The 26,680-nt window shown below is 48.4% G+C and overlaps 1 protein-coding gene across 2 annotated transcripts; it reads left to right on the forward strand.

Annotated features, from left to right (window-relative positions):
- Nucleotides 1–11,212: 11,212 nt before the first annotated feature.
- On the forward strand, nt 11,213–26,214 carry LOC8029500 (tyrosine-protein phosphatase non-receptor type 5). Of its 2 annotated transcripts, XM_029973558.4 has the most exons (13): nt 11,213–11,603; nt 12,944–13,023; nt 15,371–15,418; nt 15,776–15,868; nt 16,408–16,574; nt 16,904–16,963; nt 17,031–17,124; nt 17,707–17,785; nt 17,870–18,069; nt 23,238–23,354; nt 23,864–24,012; nt 24,816–24,929; nt 24,983–26,214. In XM_029973558.4, the coding sequence occupies exons 1-13, from the start codon at nt 11,537–11,539 to the stop codon at nt 25,059–25,061; spliced, it is 1,347 nt and encodes a 448-aa protein (XP_029829418.3). In that variant the 5' UTR covers nt 11,213–11,536; the 3' UTR covers nt 25,062–26,214. The 2 variants fall into 2 exon arrangements, with proteins under 2 accessions (XP_029829418.3, XP_040359802.2); XM_040503868.2 differs by having other exon boundaries at nt 11,434–11,603; nt 17,707–18,069.
- Nucleotides 26,215–26,680: the final 466 nt, after the last annotated feature.

Here is a 26,680-nt window from a genome sequence, read left to right on the forward strand (position 1 = left end):
ATATATCGGTGCGACTCGTATAAATGTGTGGCGTTTTATTGAAAACTGCAGTTTACAGTGAGGCGCCACATATGCAAAGGTGTAACTTAAATACAGGAAAATATGGTACATACAAATTGCAATGGGCACTGAGGTTTTCTTTATCAGTAATAGTTCTCTTTGCTGTCCCAACTTTCGAGTGATAGATGGCAGTCAGTGTTGGTAGATCATAGATGACTCGGAATGGGCGATCAGCTGACAAGTTCACTCAAGATGGTCTCGAATAAAAGGGTAAAACGACACTGTACAAATATGTTGAGCGACACCGCCCTTCACTACACTGCAGACGTCTTTCACGGATGATGCTCCTTCTGATGTGCATTTAAATGTGATATTTGCACAAACAATGCTCCACACTGCTTGCAATGAAATGGCAGATCTCCACCGTGAAGTCCCTCATGACACCTCAACTGGAACCGCCGCTGAAACGCAGCCCCGCAAGTTCCGCACCCGTACGGTTTGTTGCCCGTGTGGACTCTTCTGTGACGCACCAAGTCACTGCTACGTGTAAAAGCCTTCTGGCAAGTCTGGCACCTGAACGGCTTGTCACCCGTGTGAATTCTCTCGTGAACATGCAGGTTACTCTTCAATGCAAACACTCTGTAGCAAAAGCGGCAGCTGAAGGGCTTCTCGCCTGTGTGCGTCCTTTCATGCCCTTTGACGTCCGACGGGTAAGAGCTGGAGAAGGGGCAGAACCGGCACTGATACTTCTTTTGGCGATGGCGTGCCATCTGATGCCGCATGGGGAACGAGTCATTGCCAGAAGAGTGTTCGCCCTCGGCGTCTTTACAGTCAAGGGCCCCCTCTTCGACTTTAACGGCTCCCGTGACAGGCCCTGCAAGAAAAACAAGCCATATTTTATTCAAGAGCGTCTTCTTTTACCAAGAGAAGCAGCTTAAAGCCCAAAGTGTACCTGAGCATGAACACTGACATGGTGGGAGGTGTTCATTAACTTATACAAATGCTGCACTCCCAAGAAACACTGTTCTTTAATGCCTGGATAGGACACATGTCACAAAACAAACTTTTTCGAAAAAGAAAAAAATATTGAGCAAAATATTTACGTTATGAGACTCATTTTTAGTTAGGAGCAATTCGTAAACCTCCTTTAGTTTCAGTGTCAGCGTGTCGAAGGCCAACCACATTTCAGAATTGTTCCGTACTTGAAATGTGTATCGCAACATAAATACTGGATTAATATTTTTTTTTTTTTTTTTTTTTTTCAAAAAAAGTACATTCTTTTTTGTACATTGCCAATAAAGGAACTTAAAAAAATGTTTCGTGTAAGTTCAGCATCTCTTTGAGGACAGCAGATCCCACACGTAGAATACTTTAAGTCTGTAATGCCTTCTCCATACTAAAGCTAAATAAAACTTGCACATTCACTGCCTACAGACTTCAGAGCACTTAAAGGGGCACTGACACCCCAAAGGTCGTATTTTTTTTATCGTTTTAAACTGTGCAAGTTGTCGTCATAGACTCGCAAAAAAATACCGCAATGCAAAAACACATTTTCTCAAGCGCGCGTGCGCTTTTTTATTTTTGGCGCCTTTCTCTCCCGCTCCTTGCCTCTTTTGATTCGCGACGTCAAATATCATAAAATTTAGAAGCGTTGTAAAAGACATTTCTGTAACATTTAATAACAGCATTTTTTAACGCAATTGCAAACGCGCTACAGCCCTGCTTTTTGAAATACCGAAAATCGAAGTCCGGTGTTTAGTTGCGTCCTGAATTTTTATCCTCCCTCAGTAAACATGGCGGCACTCGACGCGTGTAGCAGAGAATGATCGGTGAGTCAGGGAAACGGACGAAGTGGTCTTTTTCAGGTGGCCGACCACCACACGGACTTCAAGAAGGAAATCGTCAAACGGTCAAAACACCTGGGTTTGGTGTCTGTGTATCGTAGTTTTGGTTGTGACTCCACCGGGGCAACCTTTCAAGCGGAAACCGGTGAGACCTGGCCCCTCACGTCGCTCACAAAAGTCCACTGCACATTCTCTTCGACCTTGCAGCGTTTAAAAGAATTAGAGATCGCCGAAAGGGCCCTAAAAGAACTTCAAACTCAAAAGTCGAGCGTCGTCTGATCGCAGCGATAGGCGGCACGACACGCACAGAAGAAACCGGTTGTTCACGCAACGCCGGCGAACACGACACTTCGGGTCGCGGCGGCAACGGGGATTCGAAGCGGAGGCGTGAAAGAAAGTCGACTCGCGGGATGAATCAATATTTGTCGTCACTGCACTGGCACGGATCGCGCGGGAATTTCAAATTCAGCATTTGGAAATTGTTTTTTCACTTCACAAATACTGAATTCCCAAGTTTCTAAATTTTAGGGTAATGTCCGCCCAGGCATTGTTTTCAATAGTTTCACATAATAATAACAAAAAAAAAAAGAAGATTTTGACGTGTCAGTGCCTCTTTAACTAATTTTTCTATTTCATGCCTGATGAATACTCGAAATCTCCAGTTTCTATTCCCACTCTCCCATCACCTAACTAGTGAGCTGGCATTGAAATAGTGCTTGCAGCCTCGTAGCAACATGTTATACACTACTAAAATCATGTAGGTAAATACTGTGTAGAGAGCGACAGGCCACTCAGCTAAAAGGAAACAAAACGATCTGAACACAGCACTTTCAAACTGGCTTCATTCGCATGAACACTGCTCAAAGGAACTGATTCTAGCGTAATAGTTTGGTTTGAGGGAGAGAACAGTTGTGTGTAATTTCCCACACTTGGGCCACACTCCCTCCTAATGCTGTCGCATTGATGGAAAAAGGGATGGTCGCAAAGAACTGATCATACCAAAAGCTGGCCGGTGGAGGTGAGGTCCTCCCTAATCTACGCATTCGCTAGGCATGTAGTCTCTAAATTTTCTTTGAGAAAATCGTCAAAGATATTTTACCAGAAGGTCTAGAAGAGGCTCAATAGAGAAGCATGGTAAATCTCAATGCAATGGTACGGCAAACAACACTGTCGACAACCAAGACACTGGTGGTGTCCAAGAATATGTAACAGTGCAAAAAAAAACTCTCCAGTGGTAGGTAGTCAGGTCGCACCTATTACAGAATATTTAAACCCAAAAGTGATAAAACTGGGAAAGCATGAAGAGAACAAATGGCATCATCACTGAAAATATAGAACAATTTTGTACACTAGCAACACAAAATTTAAAAAAAATATGATTGGAGCTAATGCAAAGCAACTTGGCATATTTCCTGTTAGAAGGACTGATGTACCCCTCAATATAATAAAAGATGATGGGGCACTATTCATTTCATTTAGAGCCATCTAGGGTTAGAGTCATTTAGGGGAAGTCTTTTAGAGGGCTACAGCGCCATGATGGTTTTGTTTACATAGATGTGACATTAGTGTATTAGATCAGGTCGTCGGCTACTCATGGTTGGCAAAACGGACAATAAAATGGAAATAACTGGCCAGAACATGGCAACATCCCCCAATCTAATCCAACGGCGTCGCATCTATGTGAATAAACAATCTACGCGAAGAATCAAGCTGCTGGAAGTTGGACTGGTGGGGGCTCCGTTCTACGAAGTAGCAATGTGCAGAGTGGCTGCATTTGCTCCGAGACAATGCAAGAGAGATTGACCTGCAAATAAAAATTGGGAATTCATTAATGTGTCACTGTGTTCACAATGTCTACACGTTACAACAGCACCAAAGAAAAAGGCAACTTGCCACATGGTACATGGTATACACAAAAGTACAATGCAAGAAAGTTATCTTTCTTATCAGTTAAACCAATGTGCCCGACGAAAACCCCTGGAATACATGCCAGGTCACGAATGGTTTCTTTGCAGATGCAAGTTACCCTGTTAGAGACATATTTTACAAATGTCCTCTTCTGGGAGCTTACTGTGCACAACCACTGGCATATTTTTAAGGGAAATTTCGGTCAATTCCGAAAATTCTGGCATTACGGCGATTATAGAAACAAAAATACTAATAAACGGTTCCATGTCATTCGTTTTCCGAAAAGTTAAATAGTGTTCTTGCAAACCTCGTTTAAACAAAAAAACACAAGGCGAACCGAAACCCTGCCCTTGGCAGGCAACATTGGTCCTCCTCGTCAACTACTGGACATCACGTGGTACGGAGGCGTCGGCTGTGTCATCAATGAAAGTGGCAGACAGCGCGACGGCGTTGTTGACATGGCACGGTCACACAGTGGCAGTGTCACAGAGACATGCTTTCCTTCTCTGCCCCCACACTCTTTTTTCTCTCTCACCCCCATGCCTTGAACAGTAAAAAACAAAAAAAAAATTCTTATAGTTGTTGACGTTCTGCGCACTGTTGGCTGTGTCCACACAGCAACATTGACTGCGCTGCTCCGCACGCCACGCATTGCCCGCTGGATTGGGCAGATCGGTGATTGGTGACCGTGGAGCCCCTCCGACCTCATCGGCCGGTTTAATGAACTCTAAGTGGAATTGCGTTGTAATATCTTATCTGTAGGCTTTTCAGATGACACGACATAGGACTGCATTGTTTTCTCAACACCGAAAATTTGACCGGCACCGTCCTTTAAGGAAACGTGCGCGTGATTAAAATTTTCAGATTTTTAGTATGCTTAGGGCCCGTAGAATCAGTCATGACAAAGAACAGACTACCGCAGAATCCCCTTTAGTACCCCTCTAACTCACCTGACCTTGCCTCCCTAACTTCCAACTGTTACACCAACAGTGCACACGTATATCAGGCTTGTAGGTTTTCAAGGACAAAGAAAAGACAAAAACATATCACTGGTTGAACTGGAAGGCATTGTTAAGATCGGGTTACAGAAATGCTTGGACAAGATCGACACCCCTTGAGAGAAATCTGCTTTTACAAGGGGGATTGGCTTATTTTGAAGGGGTATGTATTTTCCAGTTTTGTATCTCTGACAATCTCTGGACTTACGGGCCCAGTCCCAGAACTTTTGGATCCTACATCAAAGATGGCAAAACACAAGTTCAAATTCTCCGACAGAAAACCTGAATTAAACCAAGACGTCCAAAAAATCCCCCAAAATGCCGATGAAGTAGATATGGTGAAGAAAAGAAAAACTCTGTCCTCTTTGTCGCATGCAGTGACAACCCACAGCTCACATTTTTAAGGGCAATTTGCAGTCTGAATCACGTCTCCATTATTACAAATAAAAGAGTAAAAAAAAAACGACTTTATGAGCACGGAAACACATATTCTAATACTTTGTACAGCCAAACAAATACTCTCTGGGTGGCTCACAAGCAGTCTCTCTACAAACCCTGTCACGATTAGAACTTCTACTGAGTAAAATAGAGTCTGCATTGCAACAGTGTTACTTCCAGTGCAAGAATGCGCACCAACATTTGATTCATTCCGGAGACGGTGGTGGTTGTGCTCTACAATTTGTTAATGGAGTTTCCAAGTTTCGTACATGGGAGAAAACCAATTTATCGCACTAGACTACTATGTTGAAGCATCAGAAAAGAAAGGCAGAGGCTCTTGTCTAAAAAACTGGAATAAAGAGTAGTCTGTATGATCGCACCAGAACTCCCATCAAAACAACCAGGCACAAAGACAAGCTCCAGAAAGTGTTGCCAGATGGTCCCACCAAAAAACTGCCAAATGACTGGGAGGTATAGCCCAAATATAGCCAAAGCGGTAAAAAAAATATAGCCCAAAATACACAAGACTAAAAACAATTATTTTTAAGCCTTATATTGACAATTTCTCACACTCATACAATACACGTTACAATCTCTGTTTCAACCCTCTGATGCACCACGTATTGTAAGCATTATGTTACTTGTGAATAAAAAAAAAAAGCTGCGGAAGGATGAAAACTTGTACAACACTAAACCTTCCTTCACAGGTTTTCAGAAGTACAAAACACACAAAAATAGCTTTATTGTGAAGCCCGGGAGATATGTCCATACAGTAAAAGAACAATATACAGAAGCAGAACAGTCAGAACACTGAGAGTTTCAAACCAGAAAACCAATATCTAAGGTCCTTACCAATATCCCACTCGTCTCTTTTTCTTAGCAAAGAATATAAGTGTCACCCATTCCGGTTCACACTATTTCTGATTCTGCTGTCCTTTCTTGGTGGGCAACGAATGGAAGGTTGTCAATTGTTTGGCAGTGAAGCTGCGGACTTCTCATTTTTACAAACTTGGGAGCCTAAGGATTCTCACAATGGGCACCGAAGCAGCATTTGGAGAGTTCAGTTTACGTCCAGGCACAGCCATGTGCGTCCGGGTGCAAGACGCGCTACCGGGCCTGTGGTTTTTACAACAAGGAGCCGGCAGAAGCTGGGGGATTGTCACTGATTGTAATAGTGCAATCTGTTTGGTTTGCTCCACTGCGCTGTAGGGAGACCGCTTGAACTGCGCATTGTGAAAATCCCAAAGTTTGTAGAAGTTTTAAGTCTTTCTCCTTCCTCCCTCTCCTCTCGACTAATGTCCCTAGCGTAATATAGACCTTTTCCGCTTACTCTCGCCCCCGACTGCCAAGTAGGCATATCCGGTATGGGCGACGAAAAAATATCAGAATGTTTCAACCTGCAAATAGTAAAAAAATAGAGGGGAGGCAAACCATGAATGTGTGACGGTTACGTTTATGCCCTAAATGCCCTCTATTGGTGTGGCGACGGCAAAACAATGTTTTCGCCCATACTGGAAGTGACGACAATTCAAGATGGCGGCGCCCTTGCGGAAAAGGTCTATAGAGACTTTACTCTCGACCAGTGGCGTCGCAAGGGGGATGCGTGGGTGGGGGTGGCGGACCACTCCGGGAGGTGTCGCGGCGGGCCACGAGAGCAGGGGGGGGGAAAGGAGGGGGGAGGTTGCGGCTGGGCTATCGCCCTGGGTGCCGCTGACCCTTGTGACGCCACTGCTCTCAACTAACCAAAAGAGAAACAATTTTTTTTTTTTTTTAGAGCGCAGCTCTTAGGGGCTTGTTCCCGGCTTGAGCGGCGTCGCCGTCGGCGTCGGCGTAACTGCAACCCTCGTAACCCTCGTGAGGGTTACGAGGGTTAATCTTATGAGGGTTACCCTCACGAGGGCCACGAGGGTTACTTACCCTCGTAACCCTCACGAGGGTTACGAGGGTTACCCTCAAAAGGGTTACCTTCATGAGGGTTATGAGAGTTACCCTCACGAGGGTCACGAGAGTTACCCTCACGAGGGTTACGAGAGTTGCCCTCACAAGGGTTACTAAGGTTACCCTCACGAAGGTCACGATGGTTACCCAGGTCACGTGACCCCCCCGGGGTCACGTGACCTGGGGGTTGACGTCATAGCCACTGATGACGTCATCAGTGACGTCACTGATGACGTCACCGGCATCTACATCGTCATCATCACTGATGACGTCATCAGTGACGTCACTGATGACGTCACCAGCATCCGCATCGTCATCATCATCATCACTGATGGCGTCATCAGTGACGTCACTGATGACGTCATCGGCATCGTCACGTGGCCCCAGGTCACGTGACCCCCCTGACGTCACGTGACGCCCCAAGGTCACGTGACCCCCCCGCCCCCCGAGGTCACTTGACCCACCCCCCCAGTACCCTTCCCTCCTCCTCCTCCTCAAAAGCTGCGCTCTAATTCGGCGCTACAGGGAGTTGTAAACGGGTTTAATTTTTTCGAAACTGCTTAAAAGGTTGAAAGTTAACTAGCCGAGCCTTAAAGTTTGGCGTTGAACCTGAAGTTCGAAAAACGTTCGCCGCATTCTTAGAACTAGCCCAAAATAGCCACATAACCAACCACGAAATTTTGATGCCAACTAGAAAAAAAAATGTAGCCCAATTTGGCTATATATAGCCCAATCTGGCAACACTGGCTCAAGACAACAGAAAAAAAAAAAAAAATCAAGCCAGGGACCAGGGCACATTTTATGTAACAACTGCTGACCGAGGTCTCTTGTGTGGCTGAGGTCTCACTAGCTATATTTGTTTTTTCCCTCTTCTAATAGGCTCTAAAAACAAAGAAGTTGATACACTCACCTTATTCATACGCACCCCGGAGTGCGCTTCGGACGGAAATGGCTATACGCACTCCGCTTTTCTCGTATAAAGAGTGGACACAACGAGTTTCCTAAGCGGTGCCATGGCGTAGGGGTTAGGATGTCCGTTTCATACGCAAGTGGACGCGGGTTCAATCCGCGGTGGGCCAACTTTTTTTTTTTTTTTTTCTCAAACATTTTGTTTTGTCGAGGCATTTGGCGATATTTACGACATTTCCTTTTTTGCGATGAACAGTAAAAGAAAACTCGAATGTTGTCGAGAAACTTCGCAGAACTAAATGGTATCGGACTCCCTTTCCGGAGGTGCGATCGGGGACAGCGGGGTTTGGATTGCCGGCTGGACGCCGCGAAGCGGCGTGTACTGGTTACGCTTTGTAATTAGCAGCCGATACTGTCGCCGCGAAGCGGCGTGAACGCAGGCGGGGGGCTGTGTTAACGAGCGCCCCAGTGATTCACGCGCCGTTCGAAAAGGGTGGCCCGAGCGGCATGATCTCTCGGAGGGGTGCGTATAGCCATTTCCGCGCGAAGCGCACTCCGGAGTGCGTATAGCTTTACTCTTGAATTAAAATTGCAGTGCTAACTCAGGCGCAGACAGGAATAATTTTATTTCTTAGTTTTTCTTTTCTAACCACCCCAACTTAAAATCTGTCGGTGATACACACCGAGTCATTTAAGCCTCCAGAGACCATATACTGATCACTTTGTGGTTTCCAACAGAAACACTGCAAGTGCCAACAATTGAAACTGCCCAAAACGTTGGATATAGTCGTTTACCCGGACGGGTCGCTTTGAAGCAACACGTCAAGGAAACGACGTCAGCACCTGCTCGAAGCGACCGAGGTCGGTAACACAAAATAAACTTTTAATGGCTTACCTGCCAAACAAACGAAGGGCATCTAACGGGCCCCAGCAAAGGACAAAGGATTAAACTTCGATCACCTGGGGATGTTTTCCCGACGCCCTGTCGGCAATAAGTATGAATCGACGAGCCTTGTGTTTCCTTCACTCACCCACTGTCGACCCGACTGTTGCTCGCAGCCGAATGAAGCAGAGTCTGGCGCACGGTGCGAGCTGTTTTGTGCACTGGAGCAGACAACTTTTCTTGGCAATGCAGTGGAAGGTACAGGCCCGCGTCCCCTCTCCCATTTTGAGTGTGCGCGGGCTCTCCTCCTCTCCCCGGAAATGGGGAGAGGTGGAGAGCCTGCGTACACTCAAAATGGGAGGGAACGTGGGCCTGTACCTTCCACTGCATAGCCAAGAAAAGTGTTGTGCTCTAGGGCCAACATGTCAGGAAAAAGCACACACGCAGCACCCACTGAACATCAGGCGACACAATCAAATTTCAGGAAATCGCGCAATCATTGAACATGGACACGATGTTGCAGTTAAGACGAGTTTGGATGATTGATCCAGTCGCTGTCTAGAAGATACAGAGATGATCAAACCTCATCCAGACAAGGCAACAAACGTCCACCACAGACCACAACCGTCGGATAGCCAATTAGCCACCATAGTCAAGCCACTAGAAATTCTATTGGATTGGATTGGATGATAATGACTTTATTTATACTGGTATCCTAGTGGGATGGTTTTTGCTATCACATTTACATTCAGTACTTTATAATATATGAACTTCAAGAAAAAAATGGATTTTTACGGTTTACGTTTGTGTCACAAAATACTGTTTGCTTTTGTTGTGTGTACGCTTGTCTGTTTTTAGTTTCGGTTTCTGCGTGCCGTTGGTGGAATAAAGCGCATTTGGAATGCGAATTTGAGCTGATTGCTCAATTTCTAATGGTCTCGCCTTTAGCTCCTAGAGACATTCCCTGCAGAGTTTTCGCCCTACTTCTTGTGAGAGAAAACCAACGGTCCGAGTTCACATAATTTTCATTTGGGTTTCCGTCGAATGGCACCAAGTGTGGAGCTCGGTTGAAGCCGTTGGGTGAAGCTGTAGTGAAGCTATGTAGTCAATTAAAACTTGTTTTTGGCCTAGTTGGTTCATGATGATGTCGCGCAAAAAACTTCTAGACTGTAGTGAAGCTATTTTGTACATTCGCGCCAACGTTGTGCAACCAATAATAATAACAATAATAATAATAATCTTCATTCCGCCTAAAGGGCTGCGACAGCACCACCCTGGACAGCACAGAAAGGCCATTGGCGCATACCTTAGGCCTGCGGTGCCGCATTGCTCTATAAAACATACGTCCGATCAGTTATGGAATACGCATGTGTCGTTTGGGACCCGCCTAGAGCACGTGGCAAAATAAAATTAGAAAGACTGTGGAACTTAGCCGCTCGATTTGTTACGGGGAACTGTATTAGAGATTTCAGCGCGACACGCACAAAATATATCTTAAAATGGGAGTTAGTGGAAACTCGCAAAAGAACACTTCGTTTGAAGCTGTTTCACGGCATTTACTTCGACAGTTGGCATACAAAGATACATGTATATATAATGCGGCTTTACTATCAATCGGAGCGTGTTGACCACAGATTAAAGGTGCAAGAAATTTCGTTCAGAAGAGAGGTATTTATGTCCTTTTGTCCAAGAACTATCTAGGAATCGATTGTCTCCGTCTGTGGTTGGAGTACGATCAATTATGACTTATTTTCCATGTTAGATTAAATCTAGCTAGCTTGCATTCCCTTGCATGGTTTATACGGTTTATGTGTTGTTTGAATAATTCATCTGCCGTGGAGCAGAGATCTGACTGACATTGTATGTTGTTTTTGTATGTATATCCCCCCCCCCCCCCCCCCCCCCGCTCCCCCTGTAATGTCTGATTTGGCGCAGTGGATATTGCATAAACAAATTAATTACTACAAACAAAACAAATTTTGTGCTTGCGCACAAAATTTGAGAAGGTGGATGATTGATTACAGATGCCGACTTGCGGCTTGATAGCCGTGAATTTATATGTCATTGTATTGTTTTTATGTCATTGTATTGTGTGTGTCTACCGCCTTCTACTCTGTCCTTGTCCTTGCGCTGTTTGTTTTCCGCTAATATGTCATTGTACACCGAAGTATAAAGTCCCAAAACTACCAAGTGAACGCTGTCCGTAACCTCGTGGAAGAGGAAAGGAAAAGGGGCATACCCTCTCCTCCGTACCCTCTTCTCCTCCTCCTCCTCCTCCTCAAGAGCGGCGATACAGGAAATGGATGGCCTGCAAACGTTGTGCTCCGCTGCACTCCGCCACTTGCGGCAGCCAGAATGCACAGGAAACGTCTTTCTTTTTTTTTTTAAGTTATTACATTATTGACTCATTCATTTCGGGGTTTTTTGTTGCTATTTAAACCTATTTTTAAGGTTTTTTTGTGCTTTTCGTGAGGTTGGTGAGTTTGGGTTGACTTGATTATTCAAGCTTCTTCGGTCAAGCCAAGCCAAGTTCGACTTGTTGAGAATTTGCCATGAGAGTGAGTACGTATGAGGGAGCATGTGTAGGATGTAAACATGACTTTATTATAAACTAAATCATGAAGCTCTGGTGTTTGAGCTGCATATGGCCACTCGTATCATGCTTCTGCATCTCAACTGTGTGCTGTAAGTACGACACCCCTTTTGTTTTTATTTTTTTTTTTTTTTTTTTGTCTCTAAATTATGATACGAACGCAATCCTCCTCTTCGCTGTGACTCGGTTTTGAGAGTGTTACTGAAACTTTTATAATGGACACCTCCAGAGGAGAATTCGAGCTTGTCTAGCGCTTGTTCACCTTACGAGACGGTTAAACCGTCTCGTAAGGTGAATAGGTATCCCAGGCACAAGATGTCTGATGCCCTCAGGGAAACAATCTCGCAGGGCTTGATCTGTAGCGCTCGCTGCAAGCGACTTTGAGCGGACCTGCTACGACTTTAGGCAGAACCAATAGTGTGGTTCTAGAGGTGTCACGTTGCCGATAATCCTTGCAAAGAAAATGACAGGTTGGCGGCAAACGAATCACGTCACGGAACCGCACGAGTTGCGGCATTACAGCGGCAAGCTATGAGAACCGGTCCTTGTAACAGTGTTGAGGCTCGCTGGCTCTGTAGAATCCAAGGATCATTCCTGCGTGCGAATCCCTCTGCCCATTTCAATCTGGACAAGCATCTTACCGATGCGCTGTCGTCTTACCACCGATCCAGGACGCGCATCAAAAAGTCCAAGGTTAGCGGCCGTGCTGCGCTTGCCAAATTGCTCATCCACTACGAGAAGCTGAGTTACCTTATCTTAGCGACAAACTGACCTCTTGTGTAAACGAGTGGTCTCCAAACTTATTCGATCGGCAGTTTTGTCTCGCTTCTTCTGGTATCTTCGTTTACGCAGTTGGTCCGCACAGTGGCGCTGTTTCTTTACGTGTGCGCTTATTTTTGGCGCCGGTAGCAGCGGGCTTGCTGGAAGCGGGCCGTGGGTCAGGCTTCATTGGAAGAACAGCGGCGAGCCGCGGGCCGGTCGAAAGACCTCCGCGGGCCGGGGTTTGGAGACCCCTGGTCTAAACAATCAACGTCTAGTTGGCTCTCATTTCATACAGGGTGTTCACTTACACAAACTTTTACCACCTAACTTTGTGCTTGGGGCAATCACGTCCTACCACACTATGGTTTCTATCGGCAGGGTGTCCCTTTCGAATGCTCGACCTCGAGAGTGCACTTCTTGTCTTCTGTCGTGCTTTGGCTGCGTGTGCACACTCGATGTCGCCGAAGCATTATCAAAGGTAGGAAACTCACACTAAAGGCAGGACAACCGAAGGACTCCCTGTCATCCTTGACCTGTCGGGTACTATAATAGTTTTGATGGTGTGCGAGAAAAACCTTAACACCCGACGTTTGTTGGCGCTGCCTGTATAGCGCTCTCTACCGACGAAACGTCTGTGACTGCTGTGTGAATCCTAAGCTTGCCCGTGCAGCTGCCAGGCTCGAGCAGACGGACGAAGTTCCCTCGGTGCAGATCGTTACCCTGACAAGGCTCGAAGACACCAGGCCCACCGTACGTTCCTCCTCTCTCCCCTGCTGGTCAGAGGGCCCTTCACCCAACCTGAGGTTTCCCCACAGTAATGGCACAATAGAACGCTGCTGCCACCTGGCATTGTTGAACTAAAAAAACATTGCGCCTTCTGCCGTGTTTATTTGAGCCTTTTCATTTCTGTGGTGAGGTGCTATGTATGAATATGGTCTCGCATGCTCACTCAAGTTTGTAAGCTTGTGACCGACATTCGTAATTTACTTTGTCGTCTAACATGCCTGATGGTTGGATTCGCAAAATTTGGTTGTGGACGCTAGTGTCACCAGTAAGTGGAACATAAGGTTATGAGAATTATGAGCCAACTTTGCTTGCAAATGCAAGGAGAATGAAAGGTTTGCTTGCCTACTGCACAATGTACCATGTAAGAACCGCTTGTGACATCATATATAATAAATGGTTTATAAAACATTTCCATTAGTTCTTAAAGGGCAACTCCGCTCAATTCCGAAAAATTTAGGCTTCCATGTGATTCACATTCACAAAGTAATACTCAACAACTCTACGTCTTCGGATTCGCGAAATGTGGAATAATATTTGTGTAATCCTAATTTAAACATCAGCAGATACCGAAACCGAAACTTCGGTTGCGTCAGGCAACATTGGTCTCGGGTCGTCACAGTCATGAGCACCTCACGTCGAACCACGTGGTCTTGTGACGTTCGGGAGGGAGCGAGAAACAGGACACGCGACGCGGGCAGGTCCTTTTTTTTTTTTTTTGGACGCGGGCAGGTCGCTTTGCATGGCGTGGACGGTGATGGCCCGGGGGAGAGGGGGAAGGGGAGAAGACGAAAGAGGAGAAGGGGAGCGGAGAAACAGACCGATAAGCGCGCAGGGCAGCGGTGATCACGTGAACGCCCGGTCAGCCAACACCGGGAGGAGAAACTCATGACGTCATCGTTAAATTTCGCTCTGAAAAGTAAAAACAAGCAAAACGTGAGAATGAAGTATGCATGCCTCTGACGTAGTGGTTCAACGTTGGCCGCTCCAACTCCGTGGCATTGACTGCGCTGATGATTGCGCCTCGCGCCGCACGCTAGAGTTGGCAGATTTCGGCGACTTGGCTCGCTTGAAGGTTCGCTGGCCAGTTTATTAAATATATAGACGGAATTAGATCGTAATATTTGACATGGGGTCTTCCTATATGATACTGAAGAGGGCTACATAGTTTTCTAAATATCAAAAATGAAGCGGAGTTGCCCTTTAAAGGGATACTTCAACGAAATTTGAAATATTCCCGTCGTGTTCAAAAATAGGTTGAATATGATCCACAATATCCGTAAATGACAATCGCACGTTTGTATTTTGAGCCTGGTGGCTGTATTTTTCGTTCTAAACGGCCCACTCTGGCAAGCGCTCGGAGAAGGCCCAGCAGAGAACATGTGACATCCAACACAATCGTGACGTAGGTCGTCTCAAGACGACCAAAGCTACGGCGAGGCTGACGTCGAAAGGATGGCCTAGTCGTTCCAGCCACCGAAGCGGCTGCTTTTGTACGAATTTTGAGTGACGGGTTCATCTTCTGTAATCTTGTAGGGGGGCAATAGCGACTTCTGCGACACACAAAAGGCATTCTCGGGAAGAGGGGAGTTCCTCCTGCCCCTCTTCTCTCGTCGTGGCCGGAGACGAGACAACCTCCGTCACTAACTGTCAAGGTTCCTAGACGGGCATTACAAGCGGGGCGTTAGCGACATCCACCAGGTGCTCTTTGCTAATCGTTTAATTCGTTTTAAAATTCCTTTTCGTGATTTTTTTAACAAAATATTGGTATGTTTGATGTGATGCTGCTTTTTTGAACACATATAGACCAAAAAATGAGCGCCGAAATTTCGTTGTAATATCCCTTTAAGATTCTTTAAAGCTGAGAAATCTTATTTTTAATTACAAACTACCCGAGCAGCGACTGCTAAGAAGACGACAGGGTGAGCAGCGAGTGTTGTTGCACCTTGTGTTGCTCGAGGTTGCTCGAAAAGTGCGCAAATCGTCTGTTCATGTGACAAACACCGACCGGTACGGTGCACCGTTTTCTCGTCGTCTGGTGCAGCACCTAGTTTCCTCTTGCAAGCTTTTCATGAGTTTCCACTCTCAGCCTCACTTTTTTTACAAGTGTTATTGTTTTACCAACTTCAAGTGAAGATAATCGTGAAAGTGTGAAGGCAGCTTTGTGGACGGTTGTTTCGACCTGACAAATCACGTTGATGGCCGGAGGGAGGGGGGGTGAGGGAGTTGGGCATTCACGGATCATTTTGGGGCATCAATGTTGTTGACTTTTCTAATGCGTACCTCCAGTCACCAGAGCCTATTTTGTGCCCAGGTCTCGTCGGGAGATGCGAGGCAGCAGACGGCCCCTACTCCGGCCACGGTGAGTGCCTGGGACGCCAACGCTCGCAGTGTTTTTTAGTAGCCGTCTAAAGCGTATTTTTGTTTTAATTTATTTCTCCCCCCCCCCCCCCCCCCCCCCCCCCCCAAAAAAAAAGCTGGCTTTGCATCATAGCTGAGAGAATTCTCTAAGATGAGTCGGCAACTCATTCGCGATGGAAAGCAGTGCAATAGTATCTTGCATACGTATGGGCCCGGCATCGAAGTCGTAGAAAGACCGAGCCCGTCTGGTTGCATCTGGGTGCCAGACCTGACACAGGGTTGCCCAACGACCCGGAGGCTCGAAGAGGGAATGCCGGATGCCCGTGACGCTGCACCGTCTTGACCTCCGTACACGCAGGCGCAGCCCCGGCCCGGTGTGCGTCCGGCCTGGCTACTGGCCCTTGGGGTGGGTGCCGTGCTGCTGCTGCTGCTGGCTGGGCTCTGCCCTCTGGTGAGTGGTCTGGCCTAACTCCTCCCATGAGTAAGGGACTATACCAAAGAAAGAGAAATAGATTTTACGTATTGGTCAATGCTGGGCCTCCCCACTGGTATCTTCACCTTCCGCCGAAGCACTTGTCTCGGACCGCCTACAAATCGGCGAGCACTAACGTGAAGGTTGCAAAGACTAATATATGTAAAAAAAAGGGCAGTTTCACATTCTTTTGTTTTGTCCTTTTCTCAGTGTTGCGTACCTCCGCATTGGGCCCCGCATTCCACCGACATAGTTCTGAAAGTTGAGATTGAAGTGTTTTCGCCAATACGAAGAAAAAGGGTCCTTAATAGATCCTTTTTAAATTTTGTCGAGTGGTACTGGAGGACGCCACATCTCTGGTATTGCTTCCTGCCCGAAAATTTCGAAAAGGGTGCCCGAGTCCCAACGCATTTCTGGCGTCGCCGGGTGCCGCACGGCTTTCCCCCGAAGCGCCTCGGAACGCTTCCCGAATCCTTGGAGGGCCGTCTCGCTCGACCGGGGCCCCGTTTGCGTTGCAGCTGGCGTGGTGGTTGCAGCGCAAGCCACTCCCTTCCAAGGGCGACCCCGAACTGTGGCTGGGGCCTCCTCCAGCCGGCGGCGACACGCTTCCCCTGCAGTGCGTGCCCACGGCAGTACAGTCCGCGGGGCCCAGCCCCCTGCACAGGACAAGGGGTCTCCTGGAGAGGTGAGGCTTACGGCATCACCCCCCCTCCCCCAGCAATCCCTCTCCAACGGTATGGTGCCTGGAACGTGTCTTCAACTTGTGCGTTATGCGGAGTGTAAGTTTGTTTGCTTCTTGCACAGGGTTTGCGATGATGTCAGAAGGCCAAACTCTTATTGGCCGATTGAAAAAATACAAATAGTGGGTAGACCTCGAGGCTTCTAGCATTGAGGTCTACCGACTATTCTTTAGGTCAAAGCGGCTGGAGCTCGGCGTCGTTCTGACGTGACCGCAACTCCTGTGCAAGAAGCACACGACTTGCTCTCCGCATACCGGCCATCCCTCTCTCGCAGGCGGGGATCCAATGCCTCCCTGACCCTGGATCTCCAGCGCACGGGCAACTCGGACAAGCAGTGCGTATCCCTTTCCACCCACCCCGTCGGTAAATGAATCGTCACCGCAGGAATCCCGCACTCGCAGGGGCTCCGGGCCGTACCTGGCAAGCCGGAGGCTGACTCGAGCCCAGCTGCGCTCTTGCCTGAGCAACGTGGCTGCCCTTCACTCAGAGTTTTGGGTGAGTGCGTGCCTTCCCTGCAGATGGCGCGCGTGGGGTGGCGCGATTCGAGCGTTTCCGCAAATGTCCCCCTACGTTCCCCGCAGTTTCCGCGCTCGGTTTCGTTTCGAAGTCGGCTGTACTCTGAGCCAATCCATCCCCACTGATGCACTGCGCAACCTTGCACTTTACCTATTGACCGCAAGCGACTGCTGAGTCACGTGCTGCACTCCAATATTTGTCCGGATCCCTTTGTTGCTGCTTGGAAGCTGACGCGCGTGTCTGCACCCTTGTCGATTTGTGTCGCGCTGTATTACAGCTTGCAAAAGTGAGGCGCGGTCGTGTGCCACCACTCGCTTGAGTACTTGAGCAAGCTTGGCATCGCCACGTGCAAACGGTGCCATAGTCGCCGACGGCCTAAAGAGCTTGCGGCGTGGCGAGTCCTAAGCGTCTCATTATCGTGCCACAGCCAATGGGACTGCTGCATTGGCCGACAAGAACGCTGAAGAATGAATCGTGAAGCAAGGAGCTTGAATGTAATAAGCCTCGCCCTGCGTTTCTTAAGCCGTCAACAACTATAAGAGCACCCGGTCACCATCGCAGGACATCCCGATGAACCACCCCGAGCGAGCGGCCGTTCCGGGCTGTGGCGGCAAGAACCGCTACCGGAGCATCCTGCCGAGTGAGTGGGCGCCAGGCAATGCCCGGACGGCGGCTGGCCGGGCGGAGGTTGGAAGGGTTGCTGCAGGGGGCGCCCTCTCTGCAGACGAGCACAGCCGGGTGCTGCTGGGGCCCCGGGGAGACTACATCAACGCCAACCGGCTGCGGGGCTTCAAGGGGGCCCGCAGCGCCTACATCGCCACCCAGGGACCCCTCCCGCACACAGTGGCCGACTTCTGGGCCATGGTGTGGCAGGAACGGGCGCCCGTCATCGTCATGATCACCAACTTAGTCGAAGACGCCAAGGTTGGCTGCCTTTATTTTTTAATGCTTTAGCATTAGTGCCCTGGTACGTGCGCTGACCTTGGACTGGTTTGGAGCTTACATATATAAAGTTTGGAACATATGGCACCAAGGCCCCACTGGCCATGGAAACTGGCTAGGAGACACCTTCTGCAAGTGCCGACAGATGGTGGCGGGGTGCATACGTCATGAGGCTTGGTGATAGGACGCGTAGCAACGGAGGCCGTACAGGATTGGCTGGTTACAGGGAGCGACGTCGTGATGAAACAGCTAGCAACTGAAAATCGCCAACGACGTCCCGCTTTGCCAGTTTGGATGCAATTTGGATGTTGCTAGGTGTTATGTCACGCCGTTGCTCTCTATAACCGTCTTTCATGCTCGCACTAAGTGACCTGATCTGCTCGCACCAGGGAGAAGAGGGGTTTCGAGAATGTTCATCCTGCAGAAAAGTGCTGAAAGGCTACATTCATCATGCTTTGTTATATATAACCGCTGCACGAAATGTTAGCACATTCATGATCGGTCCAACAAGCACATATATTCCATCGCAATGTCACCGTTGTGGTGAATGGAGTACAGTGTGTCCAGCAACAACTGTTGAAAAGCAAGAACCTAAAACAAACGGAACTTTGCTTGTGCAGTTGTCCTTGCCTTATCTCATTATTTAATTTGAATCTTTCATACTCGTAAAGCGAGCATGTGTACTTACGTTCCCAACATTCTCTTCGGTGCTTTGGCAATTTGGCCAATGGTTCCTCTTGTCACTTGGGTGGTGTACCTCAGGTGAATGTGAAACACGTTGCACGTGTCGCGCCCATTTTCTATTACATTTTGCCTTCTATGCTCCTCGACTGCATAGCCTCGTTTTCTGGAATATCCTGTCCTGTCCTGATGGCACTGAACATCTTGTTTGATGCCATAGAGCAGGGGTGGCCAAGCTGCAGCTCGCGAGCCGCATGTAGCTCTTCGCGTGTTAAAGGGGGACCTGCAGAAATATTCTTCCGCCTGGCGGAAAGTCCTCCTTGCCCTCTTTCTTTCTTGTATTGTAGCACCGGGAGGCGAGGGGAAAGGTCCTCTTTTGCGCCGGCGTCTTCTGAGAGGGTAAGCCGAGAAAATCCCCTTTCTGAGCGGCGGGCGATGGGTGCAGCAGCAGCGACCTTGTGACTTACAGGTATCTTCAGCTCCTATCGCGTAATCTGCCCCGTTTTTTTTTGGCTCTCGCCAAGCCTAGCCCCTCGGGTGTAGGTTTTACGGAGCTGCAAGGCTGCGCCCGCGCAGTCACCGAATTTCAGCTGTCGAAGGTCTTCGGTTTAACCTGTGGCAAAGTAAACGCATACTTGGGAGCTGCGATGCATCCCGCACACATTGAAGGAACGTTTCATAGATATGTTCGGCTGATCAAGGAGCTCAAAACATGCGCGAGATATGGTGACTTGAATATGTAAGGATGACTTACATCTTCACAAAACATTCCATCTTCAAAAAAAAAAACGAAAGAAAAAAACGGCTGATCACGCTCAAACCTGCCTCAAATTGAGATCGATGGAAATGAAAACGATGTACCAGGCGCGGGCATCTTGTCGAAGGTCTGTTTTCTAGCAGCGAGCACAAATTATTGTGTGCGTAACTCACACTATATGATGGCCAACGAATGTGTAGATGACATTTATATTTACGCATCCCAACAACCAGGTGAGGTGAGAAGGCAGTAATGGTGTGTGTTGATACGAAAAAGTTTTAGTGGATCGTCTTTGGCTCTTGGATAACCGTACCCTACAACAATATATAAGCTATAACCTTTCTGTGAGCATTCTTTATCGAGTGCGGCTATCGAAGCGTGTCGTGCTTTAGTTCAACATTGCTTAAATCGGTGCTATAGCACGTGCTGCTCGTTTAAAGTATTTTAAAGCATTAAAAAAAAAAGATCAAATGTAGCCGATTTTTTTTAATATGAAAAGCGTTTGTAATTTGTCATTGCAAATACATGTTAGGTATACTGCCACGCAGTTGGCACAGACGAACTATCGCCGGTCTTTCCCATTTTGGTTTCTTAGAAGTGAATGATGTTTAGAAAACTGTTATGCAACTATCCAACCTAAGTGGCAGAGCTCAGTGCTAGACAATACATGTTGCTGGCAGAAATAGTAAAAAGCGCCGATGTCGTGTTCAGGCTAACAGTGCCACGTAATACACGCCCACCGCTACAAAATCAGCGCAATTAAGCATAATATGGCAATGGATTTATTACACAATTTGTTTTAATAGGTGAAAGGTTTCAAGAAATCGTCGCAGCGCCTTGGTTATCACAGCTGACGAGTCACACTTATTAACGGCTTTGGCTTGCTTTATCAAGTCGTCAAAAGCAGTCATCTCCGTGGTTTTAGAAAAAAGTGAGGTTCAGGCTTGGTCGGAGATTGCTACGGTTACACTCGTATGCTTTTTCAGTTCTATCTCGCTTATACACGCTTCTTGCTCAAATAAACAGGGGCATCTGACTTTTCGTTCGTCTTGGCCTTTAGCGCGACTTTTAACAAGTTCTGAAACAGACAAAGCAAAAGTGATTTAATTAACTCAGCATTATAGGTTGTGCGAAATATTTACAAGGTTCGAGGTTCCCTAGAGTCGTCTTTTGTATTCAATTCCCCCTCCCCTCACCATCACCTCCTTTCCTCCAAATAAACAACATAGATTATTGTATGAACCACCATTAATAGAGCGTACTCGCAAAATGTTTATTTGGAAATGCCTTGTTTAAATGTTCGAGCCATGAACTGTCCGTGAAACAGCCAGCACGAACGCAATATTGACATTTTTACGCAAGGGCCATGCAGAATTTAGTGTATAAGAACAAATTGATGTCTCGTAAGTTGGTGCCCAATGGAAGCACTCTTTGCGGAATTGCTTGTATAAAAATAACAACCTTTCAACCATAAAAACAAAACAAAATAACACCACTTTTTTGGGGGGCCACCAAATTTACTGATTCACTCCGTTAGCGTTGATTGTGCAGCGGTATGCGTACATTACGCGAAACTGTTACCGCAAACACGACAGCGGTGCTTTTTGCTATTTTCCCCAGCAATGTATTTGCTCGCACTAAAATCTACCGCTTAGCTGGGATACTCGCATTAACAGTTTCCTAAACATCATTCACTTCAGAAAAAAAAAAAAAAAAAAAAGGTGGGAAATACCGTTGATAGTTTGTTCGTGCTAACTGCGTGGCGTAGGGCAGCGGCTTAGACTTTCCATTTTCTTGAGGGGGGTGGGGGGGGGGGGGGGGAGAGCGGGAAAGCGCTGCGCGTTAACTCTGCTCCCCTCCCCCCCCCCGGATCACACCAGGGGGGGCACGAGCCCCGATGCCCCCCGTAGTCTACGCCTATGGCGTAGGGTACCTAAAAGTTTTTCGTAATGTTAAATACAGTTCTGTGTCACGTTAAAAAAAGTGTCTGCTTTTGCTTTAGTTTCTTTGAGACACCACAAATACTTCGAAGTGGCGGCCCGTGCTATGGTACCAATACAAGCAACGTTGAACCATAACACGACACACTAGACTCGCCAAAAAGGCGTTTAATATTGTCTTTTCCGTTCCATAGCCGTACTCGATAAAGAATCAAAGTCGCAGCGCGAGCTCCCGCTAAATATACCATGGCCTGAAAACATAGTCTGCTAAATATTTTCAATAATTTGTGCTCACTGCTAGAAAACAAAGACCTTCTACAAGATGCCCGCGGCTGGTACATCATTTCTTTTCCATCGATCCCAATTTGAGGTAAATTTGAGCGTGATAAGCCGTTTTTTTTTTTTTTTGAAGATGGAATGTTTTGTGGAGATGTAAGTCATCCTTACATATTCAGATCACCACATCTCGCGCATGTGTGTTGAGCTCCTTGATCAACCGAGAATATCTATGAAACGCTCCTTCAATAGGTGCGGAGATGCATCGCAGCTCTCAAGTATGCGTTTACTTTGCCACGGGCTAAACCAAACTTCGACAGTTCGAATTCGGTGACTGCGAGGGCGCAGCCTTGCAGCTCCGTAAAACCTACCCCCGAGGGGCTAGGCTTGGCGAGAGCCAAAAAATAGGGCAGATTACGCGATACGAGCTGAAGATACCTGTAAGTCACGAGGTCGCTGCTGCCGCACCCATCGCCCGTCGCTCAGAATGGGGATTTTCCCGGCTTATCCTCTCAGAAGAAGCCGGCGCAAAAGGGGACCTTTCTTCTCTCCTCGCCATGCTACAATACAAGAAAGAAAGAGGGCGAGGAGGACTTTCCGCCAGGCGGAAGAATATTTCTGCTGGTCCCCCTTTAAAGTGTGGCTCGCGGCTCCCCCCCCCCCTACGGCCTCCCTCCCAGTCACACGAGCACTTCTTCAAAAAGAGAAATGGAATGTGTTTTAAATCGAAAGAGAGGTAGCGGTTTGGTAGTCTTGAGCTACTGCTTGCTACCTTACGTACAGTTGGACTACTTTTGACCCGGGTAGATTGAAAGTAGATGAGTTCCGTTTATTGCTCTGGGCAAAAGCTTGCACACACACTGCACCCCCCCCCCCCATGGCTCTTGGAAGTTTTGTGCTTTTGTTTGTGGCTCTTAGGCCGGGTCAGCCTGGCCACGCCTGCTATAGAGGCATGTTATGGTGGACCAGATTTCAATTTGAACCGACTAGTTTTCTTCTAGCTGCTAGATTTCTATTTCGCAGTTGGGGAGGAATTGAGCTAAAATTGCTTTGAGACATGGTGGACTCATGACAATCAACCAACAAGGAGATGGAGACATAAAAGAGTGCAGGCTGGCAATGTGGTATATGTGAACTTTCTATGTTTGTAGCTGCTGTGGATAAGATGAGAAGTGTTTCAGTCCAAGGGTACCTGAAAGCACTGTCAGTGTATATTGGCACTCCATTTTCTATCCGTCTAATCTTGAGCTGGGTACGTTTCTAGTTACGTCTAGTGCCGTTGGGGTTAAGAGGAGTGCAAGGGCACCTAAGCGTTTGCGTGACTTTGAAAGGGTATAGAAATCCTCTTCTTGCATCTGAGCTTGGAACAAAGCTTCCAGTGTCCTGTACCCCCAGTGGTCTAGTGGGGGCCTGAGGCTCACGTGGAGTCAAAGTGAAAGTCTGACTGTGGTGTCCCCAAGCTTGGAATTGTGTCTCAAACGTCCCACCGGCTGCAGGTGAAGTGTGAGCAATACCTGCCAGAGGGAGAACCCCTCCGCTTCGGGGAGATAGGAGTGGCGGTGCTGCGGACAACGCCTCGGGACGGCTACACCCTGCGGGAGCTGGCTCTAGAGGTGCGTGCCCTGCCCGTGGTGGTCGCTAGCAGTGCCTGACATGCCCGTTGGCACCATCAGCCAGCTAGCGGTGCCTGATGGTGCTAGCTGTTTGTGCCCAGCGGTGCCTGAAGGTGCCTGCCGGCAATGCCTGACTGTGATGCTTGATGGTGCCAGTCAACACCATCAGCCAGCCAGCAGTGTCTGATGATGCCATCTGTTTGTGCCCGGTGGTGCCAGCCAGTAGTGCCTGATGGTGCCAGACGGTGTTGCCTGATGGTGACCACTGGCAGTGGCTGATTGATGGTGCCCACTGGCTGTGCCTGACAATGCCTTATGGTGTCAGCCAGCAGTGCCCAATAGTGCCAGCCAGTTGTACCTGCTGCTGCCTGCCGGTGGTGCCTGTAGGAGTCCACCGACGGTACCCACAGATGCCAGTCAATGGTGCCTGCCAGTGGTGCCAAATAGTGCTAGCCGGCAGTGTCTAGGGGTCCCATCCAGTAGTGCCTGATGACGCGAATCACTCGCAGTGCCGTGGTGAACAACGGCGGGTGGCTCACCTGTGGTACACGGCCTGGCCGGACCATGGCACACCTGCCTGCCCCCAGCAGCTGCTGTCCCTGGCCAGGGAAGCCGAGCAGCTGCGCTCAGAAACCGGGCCTCTCGTCGTCCACTGCAGGTGGGGGCACCGAGGGGGGACTTGGAGTTTGGACGCGGCTAGTCTTCCTCGAACAGTTGCAAAACCCGGGAGCTCCTCGTCCTAGAGGCCTCATTATTCTGCCGATTTTGCTTGTGAAGAGGGAGGGCCTGCATCATCTTGAACTAGCGGGAGATTGTGGGGTCTCCCTAGAAAGGGACACATATCTGTGACGACCATAGTCACTGTCAGAACAAAAGTAGCAAGGCACGACTTTCGAATGCCCAGCAACCAGCAAGCACTCCTTAACCTTGACCATGCCTCGGCTGCATGCACGTGCTCAAGGTGCATGACATGCCAAAGCATCTAAGTGTCGGAAGCTCGACAACCAAAGTACTTTCGTGTCGTTCTAACCTTGCCAGTTACCATCGTAGAGTGTGTGACGCTTTCAAGAGCTATCAAGTCGACATTTATGGGGAGCTAGCCTTGTCGCCTTTTGGCTTTCCCACATTTCCCCCTTTGACGGGCACCGACACGCGCGATTGTAGAGTTTGAAGCCTCGCTAAAAGCTTACGCTTGCTAATGTATTTGGGTTTATAACCGTAGGGGCTAACTGAGCGATTGTACGACAATCTTTTCATACGGGGGTGGTGGCATCGCCATTGCTGGTATGCTTATTGGGCTTGTTCCATTGGTTTCCGGCAAGCCCGTCTCCCATGCCTAGCCACATCGGCAGCCCTTTGAGGATACCATAGAAAAATACCTTCCATATGTCGAAGCTATTCCTTTCCGTGTTCCCTAAAGTGCCAAACACGTCATTGCATGAGGCGACCCCTTGCATGCAGTGCGGGACTAGGCCGCACGGGCTGCTTTGTGGCCAGCAGCATCGGCATGCAACAGCTGGAGGCCGAAGGCAGCGTGGACGTGCTGGCCACCGTGTGTGCCCTGCGTGGGGACAGGTGAGCATTCCCCCCCGTCCCCCCCTCCCTCCTCACGACTCCTCGGCTTTCAGGGGCGGCATGGTCCAAACCGCCGAGCAGTACGAGTTTGTGCACCGGACCCTCTGCCTCTTTGAGCAGCAGCTGCCGTGATTGGGCCGCCAAGGGCTCTGTCTCGGGCCTCCCGGGCGACAGTCTGGTCTCCTTGGGCATGGTGTCTTTGGGAACTGGAGTCCTTGGGCATTGTCCTTTGGCACTGTGTCCTTGGGAACTATAGTCCTTAGGAATCTGTGCTCTTGGGCACAGTATCCTGGTGACTGGTCCTCAAGGACTGGTGTCCTCGAGAGCTGGGGCCCCTAAAGACCGGTGTCTCGAGAACTGGTGCCCTTGGGAACTGGCGTCCTTGGGCACCGGTGGACTAACATCTGACGGCAACGTGCTGGGTCGTTTGAGACACGTCCAGCACTACGTAACCAACGGGGGACAAGGCAAGGCAGTTGATTGGTGCCAGTGAACACTCAACCCGCTGGTGATCTTTTTTTTTTAAGACATTGGTTAAGTTTTAGTTGCGGGTAAGTGATAGGCCCTACGAGGTATGCACTTACCCAACTGCCAAAATGGTAACCGAACAGCCACATGCTTATCAATTTCTTGACGCAAATGCGGCAGAAAAGTCGCTGGAGCGAAGATGCGTCGTCCGTTGATTCCGGTCGTTGGCACTGACAAAAGCCCAATTGATCTTTAAAGAAGCCTTTTAACGACGAGCAAGAACTTTGCCCTCTCTAATATGCATGGCTTGGACAGGGGGAGTGGCTAAGTGCATGCCCAGTAGGGACTTTGAACATGCCTGCGACTTTTCGAATGAGCTGCGAGTATGCTCTTGTTTGCACCGTGCGTGTCTCCTTCCTAGTACGTTCTGTGCCCGTGGCCAGTGGCGAGATCCCTGGCTCCCTGCCCGGTGACTCTCCCGGTTTTGCCCCGAGGTTCGCCAAGCGACGTGGACAAGAGGTGCCGACGAAGTGAAGCACTGGTGGCAGACTGTGCGACCAAAACCGTTCGCTCGTGACGGACCTTTCGAAACGACTATTCCTCACCGCCGTTCGCTCGGAAGGAGAGCTTCTTCTAGTCCCGCAACCTCCTTGTGAATTGCAGAATGCCTTCCCTTACTGGAACTTGGAAGCATCCAGTGCTGTTTCTACATCTCCTTCACCAAACGCAAGGTGGACAAGACAATTTTAAAAACAAGTTTTCGGGGGTTTTGTTTCCCCAACATAAAGCAGTCACAAATGCTGCGACCTGGTTTTTTACGCTGGACTCACTTGTCCTCTCTAACCCCAGGAAAGCTATTGCAGGGTTTGTGTTTCCCGGGTTCCGGACTGCGTCGAGTCTGCACACCTCAAGTGCTGGAAATCGGCACTGGTAAGTAATCTCGAACAAGTCCACGATGGGTCCATACTTAAATGTCTGCTCGCTACGGAAGTGGAAGGTGTTTAAATTTCCTGATAGACCACTTACTAAATCACTCAAGCACATGCTTTCAGCATAGTTATGCACGTTATGTACACATGCTTGCAACAGTAATTGTCCTAAAGCAAAAATCAAAGAAAATGGCACTTTGCACGTGCGTTCGTTAACAGCTTGTTTTGATTATTTACTTTGAATCTTTCATACAGGTAAGGCAAGCACAGGCAACGTGTGTACCAACATTCCCAGCATTATTTTTGTTGCTTGGGTAATTTAATTTAGCAAAAGGTCTTTTGGCAGTTGAGCGC

The sequence above is a fragment of the Ixodes scapularis genome, unplaced genomic scaffold (assembly GCF_016920785.2).
Source record: "Ixodes scapularis isolate PalLabHiFi unplaced genomic scaffold, ASM1692078v2 PGA_scaffold7__128_contigs__length_106722199, whole genome shotgun sequence".
NCBI classification, from domain to species: domain Eukaryota; kingdom Metazoa; phylum Arthropoda; class Arachnida; order Ixodida; family Ixodidae; genus Ixodes; species Ixodes scapularis.